The sequence below is a fragment of the Mytilus trossulus genome, chromosome 6 (assembly GCF_036588685.1).
Source record: "Mytilus trossulus isolate FHL-02 chromosome 6, PNRI_Mtr1.1.1.hap1, whole genome shotgun sequence".
Classification (NCBI taxonomy): domain Eukaryota; kingdom Metazoa; phylum Mollusca; class Bivalvia; order Mytilida; family Mytilidae; genus Mytilus; species Mytilus trossulus.
The window spans coordinates 39,921,838-39,940,553 of NC_086378.1; the positions used below are offsets into that span (position 1 = coordinate 39,921,838).

At 33.0% G+C, this 18,716-nt stretch overlaps 1 protein-coding gene across 1 annotated transcript in view; it reads left to right on the plus strand.

Annotated features, from left to right (window-relative positions):
• Positions 1-18,716, plus strand: part of LOC134721342 (26S proteasome non-ATPase regulatory subunit 7-like) — a 64,773-nt gene that overhangs the window by 10,484 nt on the left and 35,573 nt on the right. Inside the window, exons 2-3 of the mRNA XM_063584283.1 lie at positions 10,910-11,002; positions 16,913-17,010. Of these exons, the coding sequence (XP_063440353.1) occupies positions 10,910-11,002; positions 16,913-17,010 (191 nt within the window). The remainder of the gene's footprint in view (positions 1-10,909; positions 11,003-16,912; positions 17,011-18,716) is intronic.

The following is an 18,716-nucleotide window of genomic DNA, read 5'->3' on the forward strand; positions in this document are numbered from 1 at the left end:
ATTGTTTTTAAGAATTCTAATACATTGTACAACAAAGCAGATTACATCATCTAAAAATTGCGTTACGAAATTGGACACAAAAATCACGCCACTGTTCTTACATCTGCTACATAAATACTTATAGTTCTCGGCATTTTCTTCTCACTATTCTTATTGGTCGATGTTCTTTGTTATTTGAAAGCAAAAGTTACAAATTTGCCGGTGACGATTATCTATAAATCAGTCAGCGTTATGCTCTTCGGAAGCAAAAAGTAACGTGAGAAACGACACAAAAATACGGTTGTAGAATCTTTGAAATTCATATATTTTAAATTTTTTTCTAGGGAAGAGTAGCAAACACTTGTATGTTGATAAAAATAATGGCATCTTTAGATGTAGTTACAACTTTTCTTACAGTAATTCACATTTTATCACTTTTCTATAGTTATAGGAAACGGAGCCCAATAGCAAATTATGGTCCATATACAGATTTCGATTGCTAATCACTTGTACCTGCAATGAGCTTGTACAGGTAGATCAACAAACCAGACAGAAGAATACTATCTGAAGATAGACAATTCATTTATCGTATTATTCAACTAATTTTCAGCAAATGCTTATGATAATTGAAATTGAATTAATAAATTGATAATCCAGTTACACAGTTTAACAAGTCAAACACATGCTTTTATTTTGACTTACGTAATTAGCATCCCCCTTTTTTTAGGAAGTACAGAATAAGATGTAATGCATTATTATTATTTCACCGCATATAACTTTGGATTACGTCATAACAATAATATAGAATTACTTTAAAAGTTAAAAAGTATAAACGTAAATATTTGCTGTTAAGAAATATTGTATCGTAATTCCGAATTCATTTCATAGTTTACAATCAAATTAATACATCCGCGTTTCCGGTTTAATTGATATTCAGACTCAAAAGATGCTTGTATAGCATCATTTTGCTAGATAAAGTCATCCAAAACCTGTTCATTTGTCAACGTTTGTTTAACAAATATCTTCAACCTTTAACACAACCTGCACGATTACAAATAGTGTTGTTGTTGCTGCAAATCAGCCATACCTGTAATGGGTTCATGACTTCTGAATTTAACAATATCCGTGAAAAATATGCTCCACATGATTTTTAACTCCCATAACAATCACCAAAATTAGCAAGAAAATTACATGGGGACCTTCATGACAGCTATTGGTCATTCTCGATTAAGGGGAACAAGAAGGCTTGGCAATTGATGAAATTAATGAAAATATTGATACTTCGATATTCTATAATGAAAATTCAAATAAATATAATTTGAATAAGCAATGAATAAGCATGTTCACCATTCCTTATAAATGGAGGAATGAAATACTTTCAATCACGCTACACAGTACTGCGTAGACACAGTTTCACTTTGTGATGGTGAAAGTTCCTCCATCGTTCAATTTTCATCCATGGAGATCCCTGTATCTCTTGCGGGTAGGTAACCATGGCAGGTGTCTCACTGGCCGAGTTCACTTCAACATTTTTTTTTTTTTTTTAATTTTTAATTTTTTTTTAACTTTTCAAATCATTCCGATTACCTGATTAACCATTTTTATACGACCGCAAATTTTGAAAAAAATTTCCTCGTATATTGCTATCACGTTGGCGTCGTCGTCTGCGTCGTCGTTGTCGTTGTCGTCGTCGGCGGCGTCCGAATACTTTTAGTTTTCGCACTCTAACTTTAGTAAAAGTGAATAGAAATCTATGAAATTTTAACACAAGGTATATGACCATAAAAGGAAGGTTGGTATTGATTTTGGGAGTTTTGGTCCCAACATTTTAGGAAATAGGGGCCAAAAAGGGCCCAAATAAGCATTTTCTTGTTTTTCGCACTACAACTTTAATTTAAGTTAATAGAAATCTATGAAATTTTGACACAAGGTTTATGACCACAAAAGAAAGGTTGGGATTGATTTTGGGAGTTTTGGTTTCAACAGTTTAGGAATTAGGGGCCAAAAAAGGGCCCAAATAAGCATTATTCTTGGTTTTCACACAATAACTTTAGTTTAAGTAAATAGAAATCAATGAAATTTAAACATAATGTTTATGACCACAAAAGGAAGATTCGTATTGATTTTGGGAGTTTAGGTCCCAACAGTTTAGGAATTAGGGGCCAAAAAGGGACCCGAATAAGCATTTTTCTTGGTTTTCGCAACATAACGTTAATAGAAATCTATGAAATTTAAACACAAGGTTTATGACCATAAAAGGAAGGTTGGTATTGATTTTGGGAGTTTTGGTCCCAACAGTTTAGGAAAAAGGGGCCCAAAGGGTCCAAAATTAAACTTTGTTTGATTTCATCAAAATTGAATTATTGGGGTTCTTTGATATGCCGAATCTAACTGTGTATGTAGATTCTTAACTTTTGGTCATGTTTTCAAATTGGTCTACATTAAGGTCCAAAGGGTTCAAAATTAAACTTAGTTTGATTTTGACAAAAAATGAATCAGTTGGGTTCTTTGATATGTTGAATCTAAAAATGTACTTAGATTCTTGATTATTGGCCCAGTTTTCAAGTTGGTCCAAATCTGGGTCCAAAATTAAACTTTATTTGATTTCATCAAAAATTGAATAAATGGGGTTCTTTGATATGCCAAATCTAACTGTGTATGTAGATTCTTCATTTTTGGTCCCGTTTTCAAATTGGCCTACATTAAGGTCTAAAGGGTCCATAATTAAACTAAGTTTGATTTTAACAAAAATTAAATTCTTGGGCCTCTTTGATATGCTGATTCTAAACATGTACTTAGATTTTTGATTATGGGCCCAGTTTTCAAGTTGGTCCAAATCAGGATCTAAAATTATTATATTAAGTATTCTGCAATAGCAAGTCTTTTCAATTGCACAGTATTGTGCAATGGCAAGAAATATCTAATTTCACAATATTGTGAAATAGCAATTTTTATACGACCGCAAATTTTGAAAAAATTTTCGTCGTATATTGCTATCACGTTGGCGTCGTCGTCGTTGTCGTCGTCGTCGTCGTCGTCGTCGTCCGAATACTTTTAGTTTTCGCACTCTAACTTTAGTAAAAGTGAATAGAAATCTATGAAATTTTAACACAAGGTTTATGACCATAAAAGGAAGGCTGGTATTGATTTTGGGAGTTTTGGTCCCAACATTTTAGGAATTAGGGGCCAAAAAGGGCCCAAATAAGCATTTTCTTGGTTTTCGCACTATAACTTTAGTTTAAGTTAATAGAAATCTATGAAATTTTGACACAAGGTTTATAACCACAAAATAAAGGTTGGGATTGATTTTGGGAGTTTTATTTTCAACAGTTTAGGAATTAGGGCCAAAAAAGGGCCCAAATAAGCATTATTCTTGGTTTTCGCACAATAACTTTAGTTAAAGTAAATAGAAATCAATGAAATTTAAACACAATGTTTATGACCACAAAAGGAAGGTTGGTATTGATTTTGGGAGTTTCGGTCCCAACAGTTTAGGAATTAGGGGCCAAAAAGGGACCCAAATAAGCATTTTTCTTGGTTTTCGCACCATAGCGTTAGTATAAGTGAATAGAAATCTATGAAATTTAAACACAAGGTTTATGACTATAAAAGGAAGGTTGGTATTGATTTTGGAAGTTTTGGTCCCAACAGTTAAGGAAAAAGGGGCCCAAAGGGTCCAAAATTAAACTTTGTTTGATTTCATCAAAATTGAATAATTGGGGTTCTTTAATATGCCGAATCTAACTGTGTATGTAGATTCTTAATTTTTGGTCCAGTTTTCAAATTGGTCTATATTAAGGTCCAAAGGGTCCAAAATTAAACTTAGTTTGATTTTAACAAAAATTGAAACCTTGGGGTTCTTTGATATGCTGAATCTAAAAATGTACTTAGATTTTATATTATTGGCCCAGTTTTCAAGTTGGCCCAAATCGGGGTCCAAAATTAAACATTGTTTGATTTCATCAAAAATTGAATAATTGGGGTTCTTTGATATGCCAAATCTAACTGTGTATGTAGATTCTTAATTTTTGGTCCAGTTTTAAAATTGGTCTAAATTAAAGTGCAAAGGGTCCAAAATTAAACTAAGTTTGATTTTAACAAAAAATAAATTCTTGGGCCTCTTTGATATGCTGAATCTAAACATGTACTTAGATTTTTGATTATGGGCCCAGTTTTCAAGTTGGTCCAAATCAGGATCTAAAATTATTATATTAAGTATTGTGCAATAGCAAGTCTTTTCAATTGCACAGTATTGTGCAATGGCAATAAATATCTAATTTCACAATATTGTGAAATAGCAATTTTTTTTTTTAATTAAGAGTTATCTTTCTTTGTCCAGTATAGTAAGCAAGAAATATCTGCAAGAATTTTTTTTAATTGGAGTTATCTTTCTTTGTCCAGAATCAACTTAAATTTTTGTTATATACAATATACAATGTATATTAACTTTTTACTACCAACTGATAAATTTAAATAATCTTTACCATTCAGTGATAACAAGCAGTTTTTTTACATCATGTATTTAAATGAGTAGTAATTGTTGCAAACTCCATTAGAATATTTTAATTGAAATTAGTTTTGGAATAAGGGAAAGGGGGATGTGAATAAAAAATTGGGTTAAATTTTTCTCATTTGAAATTTCATAAATAAAAAGAAAATTTCTTCAAACATTTTTTTGAGAGGATTAATATTCAACAGCATAGTGAATTGCTCTAAGAGAAAACAAAAATTTTAAGTTCATTTGAATACATTCATTCTGTGTCAGAAACCTATGCTGTGTCAACTATTTAATCACAATCCAAATTTAGAGCGGAATCCAGCTTGAATGTTGTGTCCATACTTGCCCCAACCGTTCAGGGTTCAACCTCTGCGGTCGTATAAAGCTACGCCCTGCGGAGCATCTGGTTTTTTTTTATTAGAGTTTTCTTTCTTTGTCCAGAATAGTAAGCAAGAAATATCTTATTGCAAGAATTTTTTTTAATTGGAGTTATCTTTCTTTGTCAAGAATCAACTTAAATCTTTGTTATATACAATATACAATGTATATTCACTTTTTACTACCAACTAATAAATTTAAAAAATCTTTACCATTCAGTGATAACAAGCAGTTTTTTTACATCTTAATATTTTATGATGTATTTAAATGAGTAGTTATTGTTGCAAACTCCATTAGAAAATTTTAATTGAGATTAGTTTTGGAATAAGGGAAAGGGGGATGTGATTAAAAAATTGGGTTCAATTTTTTCTCATTTGAAATTTCATAAATAAAAAGAAAATTTCTTCAAACATTTTTTTGAGAGGATTAATATTCAACAGCATAGTGAATTGCTCTAAGAGAAAACAAAAATTTTAAGTTCATTAGAACACATTCATTCTGTGTCAGAAACCTATGCTGTGTCAACTATTTAATCACAATCCAAATTTAGAGCTGAATCCAGCTTGAATGTTGTGTCCATACTTGCCCCAACTGTTCAGGGTTCAACCTCTGGGGTCGTATAAAGCTACGCCCTGCGGAGCATCTGGTTTTTTTTTTTCCCCCTTCATACATTGTACATTGATTCTTTAATATTTTTAAAGCACCACCTACAATATCTAAGTACAAAGGAGAAACTACATTAGTGATAGTATGAGGCAGGCATTACCTGTATGATTTTTTTTTTGTAACTTACATATTTGTTAAAAAAAAGGAAAGGAAATGTCGTAACGTTTCCGATTTTACTTGTGTGACGTTATTTAAGTTATGACGTCATGTTCAATGTAAACAAAGAAACGCAATCTCTTAGGTAAGGTAACGTTAATTTACATCAAAGACAAAGAATTATTAAAAATGAAATATTGGTATTGTGTTACTTGAGCTCCTATATTTTACTAGACTACTTAAAGTCTGTTTTTTGCGACTGAGTCACCATTTATCAGTACAGGAATTGGGTTTACAAAGAGAGAATGATGTGCAAAAAATAAATAAGGGGCAGGACCAAACATATAGATAATATAATAAAGAAATGATGTGATATAAAGAATGCATTGATTGCTTTTTGGTTGCCTTTGCTTATGTCCAGTGCCAAATATTTCACGCATTTTTAAGAAAAATATAATAGAGGTCAAAGGATAAAAAATAGAGTGAAATGGTAAAAACTAAAAGATATAGAATTATAGAAACTATCTTCGATCTGAACGCCCTTCCCCTCCCCTTAAACACTCTATAACCATTACTGCCAATACTCTCACATATATATTTGTTCCAGACCATTTGAGTATTTGGACCATACGCGTATGGTCATGACCAGATGGGTATATACTCATATGGTCCGACCATACGTGTATGGTCCGTCCGTATGGGTATGGTCAGGGTAATTAACACTCTGTTATAATTACAGTTTACTTTGTATACTTCTAAACTTTTCATATGGTATGACCGTTCATTAAAAAGACGCTATCATATAGGTAATTGTTTTATTATATTATAATAAAAAGATAAGCTAAATAAAAATTAGAAGTTTCACATAGTTAATTTTACTTTCTTGTCAAAACTATAATAAACACATTTATACCGATGGTCATTACCAATTTTTTATTACGAGTGAATTGCATATGTCGACTTAAACAACTTAATTCCAAAAAAAAATTAAGAACTGTTACACAAGAAGTCACTGGCAAAGTAACATAGTTTATTTAAGGTGTCTTGTGAATATGGTGTATTGCAGTCATTTTACGATATTTGAGATCTAGAGCTTCTTAAAAACACCGTAGACATATCGGAATGACCCAAGGCCTCGGTATCAGTGTACGCAGCTCCAAAAAGGCTAGCTTTTCACTCTCAAATAAAAGGTGTAAATGAAAAGGATCGTGCACCACCAGGACTTGCAAATGCAAAAAGCTATGATACCGTGTGGAAGTAAATGTCACCCCAAGCCTACATGCAAGAATGTAACTAGTTATGGGATTAATATTTAATCTTTACGTAGTCTTTGAATTATAAAATTAATACTTTGTCATGTAACAATCATTGTTTATTTAGATAAAGTTTTGGTATTATTGAAACGTTTATAATGTAATTTGAAAAAAATACTCATATGGTCCGGACAGTTAAAAACCAAACGAGTATTATACTCATATGGTCTGACCATACGAGTACGGTCGGACCATACGCGTATGGTCAGACCATATGAGTATACGCATATGGCCATGACCATACGCATATGGTCCAAATACTCATATGGTCCGGAACCTATACATTGTATCTCTGTAAAAATATCTATATCTGAACCTCATCCCCCCAAGACACCGAATTTCTGGATCTGCCCCCATTAAATGTATCTTATTACATATGTTTTGTGCGGGTCTCAGGGCTTTCAATAAGTTTAGAAGTAGGAGGATAGAACCAAAAAATAGGAGTCCCACCAAGCTTGCTCATCGAAACTACGGCCGGGGGTCTGGGGGGCCCCAGAATTTTTTTTCAAAATGGTGCAAAATCCTGCATTCTGGGAGTCTCCTGGACCCTGTTTCAGTCCTCTCAAAACATCATTTTTTTAATGGAATTAATGTAAATGTTTGATTACAATTTGTAGCATGGTTGGAATTTTTGTAAATATTGATTACATTTATATATGCATTTGATCCAGACTTTAACTTAAAGCTTGTATTTGAAGTTGTTTGAGAATAGCAATGACATGGTGATAATATAGGGAAAGATCCACATCCAATCATATTTATTCATTGATAAAACTTATTATACTTGAACTTCTTGAGTTGATTTGTATTGAGATTTTCATTTCAGGTATAAAGGGTGAAAAACTGAAAAGTATCAATTCTTCATCTTATGTTTTACTGCCTAATATTACCAAAACTGTATGAATTCAACTCTAGTAAATTATATATAATGAGTAAAATTTGATGTACCCTAAATACTTTTTACATGGAAGGTAAATTATAAATTATCCCAAGACTTTATGTAAATTTGTAATTTGAACTATGATCAATTATGAACATTCTGATACACAGACAAGTAAAGGTAAACATACATGTATAAAAAAAGATGTGGCATGATTGCCCATGAGACAACTATCCACAAGAGACCAATTCAAAATGACCCAGACATTAACAACTATAGGTCACTGTACAGCCTTCAACAATGAGCAAAGCCCATGGTGATAATGATTATGTCAGATGATGGATCTGCTTAATTAAAGAAAAATATAATTGATATTGATTAAAATCTTGTATTTTTAATTGGCTTTACATTGTTGTTTCTAAAAGTCAAAGTTTACCAGATTAAAATTCTATGAGTTCAGGGAAAATAGAATATAAATTGAATGGGACATTAACATTCAGTTAAGTAGATACAACAGAGGCAGACAAATCCTTAACAGGATAATAAATTATATAATCCTTGACATGGGCATTGAGTGTGGGCACATCGTTGTATTGTGCATTGAAGTCAGAAGACCCTAAAGTGGCCCCAAAATTTGACAGTGATGCTTTACAAATACAAAGAAAAGAAGATTGCGAAACCAATTTAATTAATTTTTAATACAAAGCCAACATAGTTATAAAGGAACATGTCCATGTAGTTCACTCTATGTAATAGGATTTGAATCTAATACAAACGTGGGATCGGTGTCCTTGTGAACAAGTGGGTCAGCGGCTGTACGTTGTTTATATTGGCGTTTGTTTGTTTTTTATTTTTACACTGGAAAATAGACAGTGTTCTCCTTTGAATAAGTTGTAATCCTTCCATTCAATATTTATAAAAGCACCTTGTTTTGGTATTTTTCTAATCCATTGACTGATGTCACTTTGGGCGTGTTTGGATATATGCCTGAGGCTTCCTATGGTTACCCATAGGTACCTATGGTTAACCATTGGAAGCCTCAGGCGTATATCCAAACACACCCTTTGTTTTCGTTTACTTATTTTTGTACACGCCTATAAATTACACCAATCGTAGGTCGTTTAAGAAAACTGGTTGTAAATCGACCAATCAGGAGTCTGTTTACGGACGGTGTTCTGGTGCCTTCTGCTGGTTTCTACTTTCAGTAGTTTTCGCCTTACTCTCCTTGTTGATAGCGATCCCAGGCTAAGCGTTCGTGACTACTTGGGTCTCTTCACGTAGATAGGGAAAGGTTATAAATATCAACTACACTTATTGGAAATCCCCTGGTTGTGTCAACAGCGTAAATTTCCCCTTCAGTCATTTTTATTGATTTTTTAATTTTACAATTTTGAGCAAAGTAGGCGGCGGATTTCCTTCAAGTAGAAGACGAAAATCGCCGCTTACCGCCTTCTATTGAAAGCCCTGGGGTCTAGATAATAGCTAAACGTACAATCCTACAATTTGTTGGATACAAATCATTAGAGATTTGTATCTTATTATATTATAAACTGTGTCACAAAATAAAGTTAGCGTAGAAAGGCTTGTATAGTTCGCGGTTTTATTCTCCAAAATTGGATCTTCCAGAGGGGGTGCGGACTATAGAGTACAATAATCAAGAAATAACAGAAAATTTTCAATTTAGCGGGCGAGGTGGTTTGTTTACGTTCCGCCATCTCTCACCAGTTAATTTCTTGTTTTACACATGCTTTTTAAACTTCCTGTTTAAACATACACAAGTTTCTAAATTGTTTTTCTAAGTGAATTAAACTTATTTTAACAATCATGAAGCGTTCTAGAATCATTTACAAGCAGTTTCAGCGTACCATAGAAAAAATATGTTTTGAAATATGCCCTGCATACTTACATGTATTCATGCAAAGACATATAGAAGTTATTGAACTACTGTGGGGCCGCTTGAAAAAAATCTATTTAAAGGATTTGGAGATCAGAACAGTAAAAAAAGCTCGGCAAAGAATACTAAATTTTATTATGTATAATGATATGCTGCATAAGACATGAGAGCATCACAGCTCAGGTCTCTTCTTATGGGTCTCTGGTTCTGCTGTCGTAATTAGGTGATTTCTTTTCTTCATGTAGCAAAACAGAGAGCGTTTAGTCCATGTGCACGCAGGTATCTGTTTTATCCATGGACAGGTTGCATTGTGTGTCAAATTAATTATTATTACATGTCACTCACATTTTTTGCTGGACCTGGCCATTATTGGCATCAACAGCCAGTGCATGAACTTGCACAAAAGCAAAATTTAGGCCTAAAATGAAATATTGTTTATTTCCCCAATACCGGCCGACCCTGCAAAAACAGTCTGACTCATAAAATTTTATTATCAAAACTAAGTTAAATATTATTTTATTCATTTCCGATTTGCAGGCTTGCCAGATCAACGGATATTGTTCCAGCTTTTAGAAAAAAATAAAATAATTTATCTACCTACCTACCCACACCTGGCTTGACAGGGTCGGGATTTGGGAAACAAACAATAGATGTGTTTTTTAAAAATTCTTGGTCATTCATGTGTAGAAAGAAAGGGGAGAAATCCAAACAATTACTGACCAATCATGTAATGACATCAGACAATAGTTTATTTTAAGGACATCATGGACATCCATATGTATTGTGATCACCAGATTTTTATGAGATGGGTCACACTGAGGTCACTTTGCATACGGTAAATATGTTGGGAAGCAAATCAAATAAAGTAAACTTCTTCTTAATATGAATAAATTGAAGAATTTTCTTCAGAAAAAAGTATATGTTCATGTACATAAGTTTTATAATGAAAACTATCCATTGAGTTATAAAAAAAAATATGCATTATTTTTTTTGATTTGAGGTTTCTTATGACTTAAAGCCACTCATTAATGTATACTTAAAAGCCAAAATAATCATTGATGAAAGATTAAAAGCAAAAAAATACAGGTGAGAAATTCAGGCTCTTGAGAGCCGTTGTTCCTTATTTTAATATTTGATGCATAAACATTTTTGATTTTATATGTGTTATATATGTTATTGTTTGTATTTAATTTCTTATTTTACAGTTCCATTTGATGAAGATGACAAAGACAGATCTGTGTGGTTTTTGGACCATGACTATTTAGAAAATATGTATAGCATGTTTAAAAAGGTCAATGGTATGTTGAATTAAATTCATGTGATTAAATTGTGCAATGAAATGAGAAGAGCCTCAATGATGCACTATATAAATACAGCTGTTTCTCAAAACACGCCTCTTTTAGGGAGATCTTGAATATTCAGAGAAAATTAATTTTGTTTACATACTGGTTCCCAGTTACGCTCCCTGTGTTCCATCTCACAGAGAAAAAACTTGGGAATTTAACCAGTAAATAAACATGTGTGCATATTGTTTACATTGAAATCTGTGGTAACCTTTCATTCGAGGTAGGGGTAGTTAAGAAAATTAGTGTTGGTTTAAACTCCTGAGAAGTTCAGGGCATATAAAGTTGAAAATATGCCGCACAGCCCTACATTTTGACCTTTGAAAAAAATTGTGGTGCATATGCACTTTCAATTCTAGGATAAGATTTTTTTAAAAACTTCATAGTAAAAGGGGTACAGTTTTAGCCGTAAAGGGAGTTCCTATGGGAAATTGCATGTCAATATTTACAGAAATGCAACCTATAGTCTCAATTTGATTGTAATTTTGTTGAACCTATTTATGCGCTACCATACCACATCTTCTTATATCTATGAAAAACCTTTTAGTTTTAAGAGGTTTGAATTTTATCTTCGGGAAAAAAGACTCAGATGATGTCTGCTTGATGTTGTTGCTTCATGAGCTTTTCACCTGGCAATGACAGAACAAATATGTGTGACTCTTACATCATGTACATGTTCATTTGATAAATCTATTAAACAATGTTTAATATTTGGAATTTATCAATGAATGAACCAGAGAACGTCGTCATCGTCCGAATACTTTTAGTTTTCGCACTCTAACTTTAGTTAAAGTGAAAAGAAATCTATGAAATTTTAACACAAGGTTTATGACCACAAAAGGAAGGTTGGGATTGATTTTAGGAGTTTAGATCCCTACATTTTAGGAATTAGGGGTCAAAAAGGGCCCAAATAAGCATTTTCTTGTTTTTCACACAGTGACTTTAGTAGAAGTAAATAGAAACCTATGAAATTTTGACACAAGGTTTATAACCACAAAAGGAAGGTTGGGATTGATTTTGGGAGTTTTGGTTCTAACAGTTAAGGAATTAGGGGCCAAAAAGAGGTCCAAATAAACATTTTTTTTGGTTTTCACACCATAACTTTAGTATAAGAAAATATAAATCTATGAAATTTAAACACAAGGTTTATGAACACAAAAGGAAGGTTGGTATTGATTTTGGGAGTGTTAGTCCGAATAATATAGGAATTAGGGGCCAAAAAAGGGTCCAAATAAGCATTTTTCTTGGTTTTCGCACCATAACTTTAGTATTAGTAAAGAGAAATCTATGAAATTTCAACACAAGGTTTTTGACCACATAAGGAAGGTTTGTATTGATTTTGGGAGTTTTGGTCCTAACAATTTAGGAATGAGGGGTCAAAAATGGGTCCAAATAAGCATTTTTCTGGGTATTCGCACCATAACTAGTATTAGTAAATAGAAATCTATGAAATTTAAAGACAAGTTTTATGACCATAAAAGGAAGGTTGGTATTGGTTTTGGGAGTTTTGGTCCTAACAGTTTAGGAATAAGGGGCCCAAAGGGTCCAAAATCAAACTGTTTGAATTCATCAAAAATTGGATAATTGGGGTTCTTTGATATGTCAAATCTAACTGTGTATGTAGATTCTTAATTTTTGGTCCTATTTTCAAATTGGTCTACATTAAGTCCAAAGGGTCCAAAATTAAACTTAGTTTGATTTTAACAAAAATTGAATTCTTCCAGGGTTCTTTGATATGCTGAATCCAAACATGTAGATAGATTTTTGATTATGGGCCCAGTTTTCAATTTGGTCCAAATCAGGATCTAAAATAAGTAAGTATTGTGCAATAGCTAGAAATTTACCATTGCATGGTATTGCGCAATAGCAAGAAATCTTCAATTGCACAGTATTGTGCAATAGTAAATCTTTTCAATTGCACAGTATTGCCCAATAGCAAGAAATAACTAATTGCACAATATTGTGCAATAGCAATTTTTTTTAAAATTAGAGTTATCTTTCTTTGTCCAGAATAGTAAGCAAGAAATATCTAATTGCACAATATTGTGCAATAGCAAGAATTTTTTTAATCGGAGTTATCTTCCTTTGTCCAGAATCAACTTAAATCTTTGTTATATACAATTTACAATGTATATTCACTTTTTACTACCAACTGATAAATTAAAACAATCTTTACCATTCAGTGATAACGAGCAGTTTTTTTACATTTTAATAGTCTATGAAGTATTTAAATGAGTAGTTATTGTTGCATTTTGAACTTCTTCTAGAGAACCACTGAATGGAATGGAACCAAACATGGCATGAATGTTCCTTATGAGGTGCTGATCAAGTGTTGTTACTTTGTAGCCGATCCATCATCCAAGATGGCCGCCAGCGGGGGACTTAGTTTAACATAGGACCCTATTGGAAATGCATACAAATGACTTCTTTTAGAGAACCACGGAATGGAATGAAACCAAACATGGCATGAATGTTCCTTATGAGGTGCTGACCAAGTGTTGTTACTTTGTAGCCGATCCATCATCCAAGATGGCCGCCAGCGGGGGACTTATTTTAAGATAGGACCCTGTGGGAAATGCATACAAATGACTTCTTTTAGAGAACCACTGAATGGAATGAAACCAAAAATGGCATGAATGTTCCTTATGAGGTGCTGACCAAGTGTTGTTACTTTGTAGCCGATCCATCATCCAAGATGGCCGCCAGCGGGGGACTTATTTTAAGATAGGACCCTATGGGAAATGCATACAAATGACTTCTTTTAGAGAACCACTGAATGGAATGAAACCAAAAATGGCATGAATGTTCCTTATGAAGTGCTAACCAAGTGTTGTTACTTTGTTGCCAATCCATCATCCAAGATGGCCGCCAGCGGGGACTTAGTTTAACATAGGACCCTATGGGAAATGCATACAAATGACTTCTTTTAGACAACCACTGAATGGAATAAAACCAGACATAGCATGAATGTTTCTTATGAGGTGCTGACCAAGTGTTGTTACTTTGTAGCCGATTAATCATCCAAGATGGCCGCCAGTGGGGGACTTAGTTTAACATAGGACCCTATGGGAAATGCATACAAATGACTTCTTTTAGAGAACCACTGAATGGAATGAAACCAAACATGGCATGAATGTTCCTTATGAGGTGCTGACCAAGTGTTGTTACTTTGTAGCCGATCCATCATCCAAGATGGCCGCCAGCGGGGGACTTATTTTAAGATAGGACCCTATGGGAAATGCATACAAATGACTTCTTTTAGAGAACCACTGAATGGAATGAAACCAAAAATGGCATGAATGTTCCTTATGAAGTGCTAACCAAGTGTTGTTACTTTGTTGCCAATCCATCATCCAAGATGGCCGCCAGCGGGGACTTAGTTTAACATAGGACCCTATTGGAAATGCATACAAATGACTTCTTTTAGACAACCACTGAATGGAATAAAACCAGACATAGCATGAATGTTTCTTATGAGGTGCTGACCAAGTGTTGTTACTTTGTAGCCGATTAATCATCCAAGATGGCCGCCAGTGGGGGACTTAGTTTAACATAGGACCCTATGGGAAATGCATACAAATGACTTCTTTTAGAGAACCACTGAATGGAATCAAACCAAACATGGCATGAATGTTCCTTATGAGGTGCTGACCAAGTGTTGTTACTTTGTAGCCAAATTTTATCTTTTTTTTATATGAATTAAAAAACCCAGGTTGTTTCAGGTGAGCGATACAGGCTCTTAAGAGCCTCTAGTTAAAGTTCTTTTTATACAACCGCTAAAATTTTTAATTTTTTGGTCGTATATTGGTATCACGTTGGAGTAGTCGTCTGCGTCGTTGTCCGAATACCTTTTAGTCTTCGCACTCTAACTTTAGTTTTAGTCAATAGAAATCTATGAAATTTGAACACAAGGTTTATGACCACAAAAGGAAGGTTGGGATTGATTTTGGAAGTTTTGGTCCCAATAGTTTAGGAATTAGGGGCCAATAAGGGCCCAAATAAGCATTTTCTTGGTTTCGAACTATAACTTTAGTTTAAGGCAATAGAAAAGTATTAAATTATAACACAAGGTTTATGACTACAAAATAAAGGTTGGGATTGATTTTGGGAGTTTTTTCCCAATAAGTTAGGAATAAGGGGCCAAAAAAGGGACCAAATAAGCCATATTCTTGGTTTTCGCACAATAACTATAGTATAAGTCAATTGAAATCAATGCAATTTAAACACAAGATTTATGAACACAAAAGAAAGGTTGGGATTGATTTTGGGAGTTGAAATCCTAACAGTGTAGGACTAAGGGGTTAAAAGGGGCCCAAATATGCATTTTTCTTGGTTTTCGCACCATAACTTTAGTATAAGTAAATAGAAATCTATGAAATTTAAACACAAGGTTTATGACCATAAGAGGAAGGTTGGGATTGATTTCGGGAGTTTTGGTCACAATGAATTAGGGGCCAAAATTAAACTTTGTTTGATTTCATCAAAAATTGAACTATTGGGGTTCTCTGATATACCGAATCTTACCATGTATTTAGATTCTTAATTTTTGGTCCTGTTTTCAAATTGGTCTACATCAAGGTCCAAAGGGTCCAAAATTAAACTTAATTTGATTTTAACAAAAATTGAAATCTTGGGGTTCTTTGATATGCTGAGTCCAAACATGTACTTAGATTTTTGATTATGGGCCCAGTTTTCAAGTTGGTCCAATTCAGGATCTAAAATTATTATTTTAAGTATTGTGCAATAGCAAGTCTTTTCAATTGCACAGTATTGCCCAATGGCAAGAAATATCTAATTGCACCATATTGTGAAATAGCAAATTTTTTTTTAATTAGAGTTATCTTTCTTTGTCCAGAATAGTAAGCAAGAAATATCTAATTGCACAATATTGTGCAATAGTAAGATTTTTTTTAATTGGAGTTATCTTTCTTTGTCCAGAATCAACTTAAATCCTTGTTATATACAATATACAATGTATATTTACTTTTTACTACCAACTGATAAATTAAAATAATCTTTACCATTCAGTGATAACAAGCAGTTTTTTTACATCTTAATATTTTATGATGTATATAGATGAGTAGTTATTGTAGCAAACTCCATTAGAAATTTTAATTGAGATTAGTTTTGGAATAAGGGAAAGGGGGATGTGATTAAAAAAATTGGGTTTAATTTTTCTCATTTGAAATTTCATAAATAAAAAGAAAATTTCTTCAAACATTTTTTTGAGAGGATTAATATTCAACAGCATAGTGAATTGCTCTAATAATAATCAGAGAGAAAACAAAAATTTTAAGTTTATTAGAACACATTCATTCTGTGTCAGAAACCTATGCTGTGTCAACTATTTAATCACAATCCTGATTTAGAGCTGAATCCAGCTTGAATGTTGTGTCCATACTTGCCCCAACCGTTCAGGGTTCAACCTCTGCGGTCGTATAAAGCTACGCCCTGCGGAGCATCTAGTTCTCATTTGAAATTTCATAAATAAAAAGAAAATTTCTTCACACATTTTTTGGAGAGGATTAATATTCAACAGCATAGTGAATTGCTCAAAGGCAAAACAAAAATTTTAAGTTCATTAGACCACATTTATTCTGTGTCAGAAATCTATGCTGTGTCAACTATTTAATCACAATCCAAATTTAGAGCTGAATCCAGCTTGAATGTTGTGTCCATACTTTCCCCAACTGTTCAGGGTTCAACCTCTGCGGTCGTATAAAGCTGCGCCCTGCGGAGCATCTGGTTATATAAATGTTACTGTTCCTCTGATGGATTATTTGAATTTTATGCTGACAAATGACACATAATTCACTGGCAACAGTTCATTTTATATTTTTGATATAAAAATTTGTTATTTTATAGCTCGTGAGCGAGTTGTCGGTTGGTACCACACTGGTCCCAAACTTCACCAGAATGATGTTGCTGTAAATGAGTTGATGAGGCGATATTGTCCTAATTCTGTAAGTAAAACACCATGTTTAAGTATGTAAAGCACAACATTAAAGATCATGGGAAAAGAAATTATTACATTGGTTGCAATGAATTACATTGATTTACCAGTTAAATAAAAACTGATAATTTCACATGTGAAATAAACGTGGTTATTTCACTCTTTGATGCATACAACAATAGGAGTTGTCAAGACGTCCATTACGGTGGATCTAAACAAATTGTGAATGTGAAGAAAAAAGATATAGTTCCTTACATGTTTTTCATTAATTTCTTTAAAAAATGCCATTTGCCAATGTAATAAAATGAATAACTTACTTAAAGGGAAACCAGAAAGAGTATCAATTCTCTGCGTTCAGTCATTTTGTCTTCTTTCTCGATTAATAACAACAATAGGTCTATAAACCACAAAGGAACAACACTACAGTAACCGATGTAGTTGTAATTGCGTGTCGATATCTTGTCAATCGTACGGTTGTTTTATCCGACTAACTAACTTGATACGGAAAATATTCTTATTTTTTTAAATTACCATGGTCTGTGGTTTTTAAACTGTTGATATTGGAATTAGGTAAAAAGTCAAAATTGAAATCATAAATAAGTGTTCCGTGAAAATTGTTTTTGAAAATCTAATTTGTTCATAATTCTATAAAGTACATGTAATAAACTTTTAAAAATAAATTCTGATCTTCCCTCATCTGATCGGCCTGATCTAATCACCAGCATGGCTAAAGATATTACTTCCAAAGGTATTGTGAGGGGTGTGAGGTCACCTCACACCCCTCACAATACCTTTGGAAGTAATACCTTGTCCTCCAGGTATTCAAGTGATTTCCTGTCGGGCTTGCAAGTTCATGCATCTTTTCACTTCTGCAGGTATTGATCAGTGTACACGGCCGATAACTTATAACTTTCCATTTTGAACTATCAGATGTATAATATACAACTCTGTCTTACTTGTCATTACTAAACTCATACGCTTGTTTATAAATAACATTTCTGGTGTAAAGAATATTATTCATAAAAATGAAAATAATACCCCAAAAATAAAATTTGATGAAATAAAAATCTATTTAAATATTTTTTCCAAGGGTGAATTTGGGATAATGTAATATATACTCATTGTCAATAGTGAATGACAGATTGGAACTTACTAGAAATATAGATTTAAAAAATGTACGCACTTATCGAAGATTCGTTTATACGACTGGGTACAATATAGCGCAATTTAAAATATATATACAGAACTATAGCGCAATTTAAAAAAAATATATACATGTATACATTGACTATAAGAAAAAAACATATATTTTGAATAAATTGGGGTAAAAGTTTTGTAAATAGAGTAGTCCACGTATGCCAACAGTATGTAATCATCGAATGTCAAAAGACTATTGTATACAAGAAGAAAAAGAAGAAGGAGAAGAGAACCAATTTGATGTAAATACAGGTCGATGTATAACTTTTGCTTTGGTTCATCGAAGTTGTGGACATAGTAAAATCACAGATTTATATTTCAATAAGATTGTTCTCGAACAAAGGAAGGAATTCGTCATCACAATTGTTATATATGCCACTGGACGAACACTAATTATCCCCAAGGGATGTGAATATTTTGCTGGGAAACTATTGAGTATCAAAGTTTCAAATTAATTTCGGAATTTATATTCTTTGTTGGTATTCAATAACAGAAAAAAGAATAAATTACTTGTCCGCT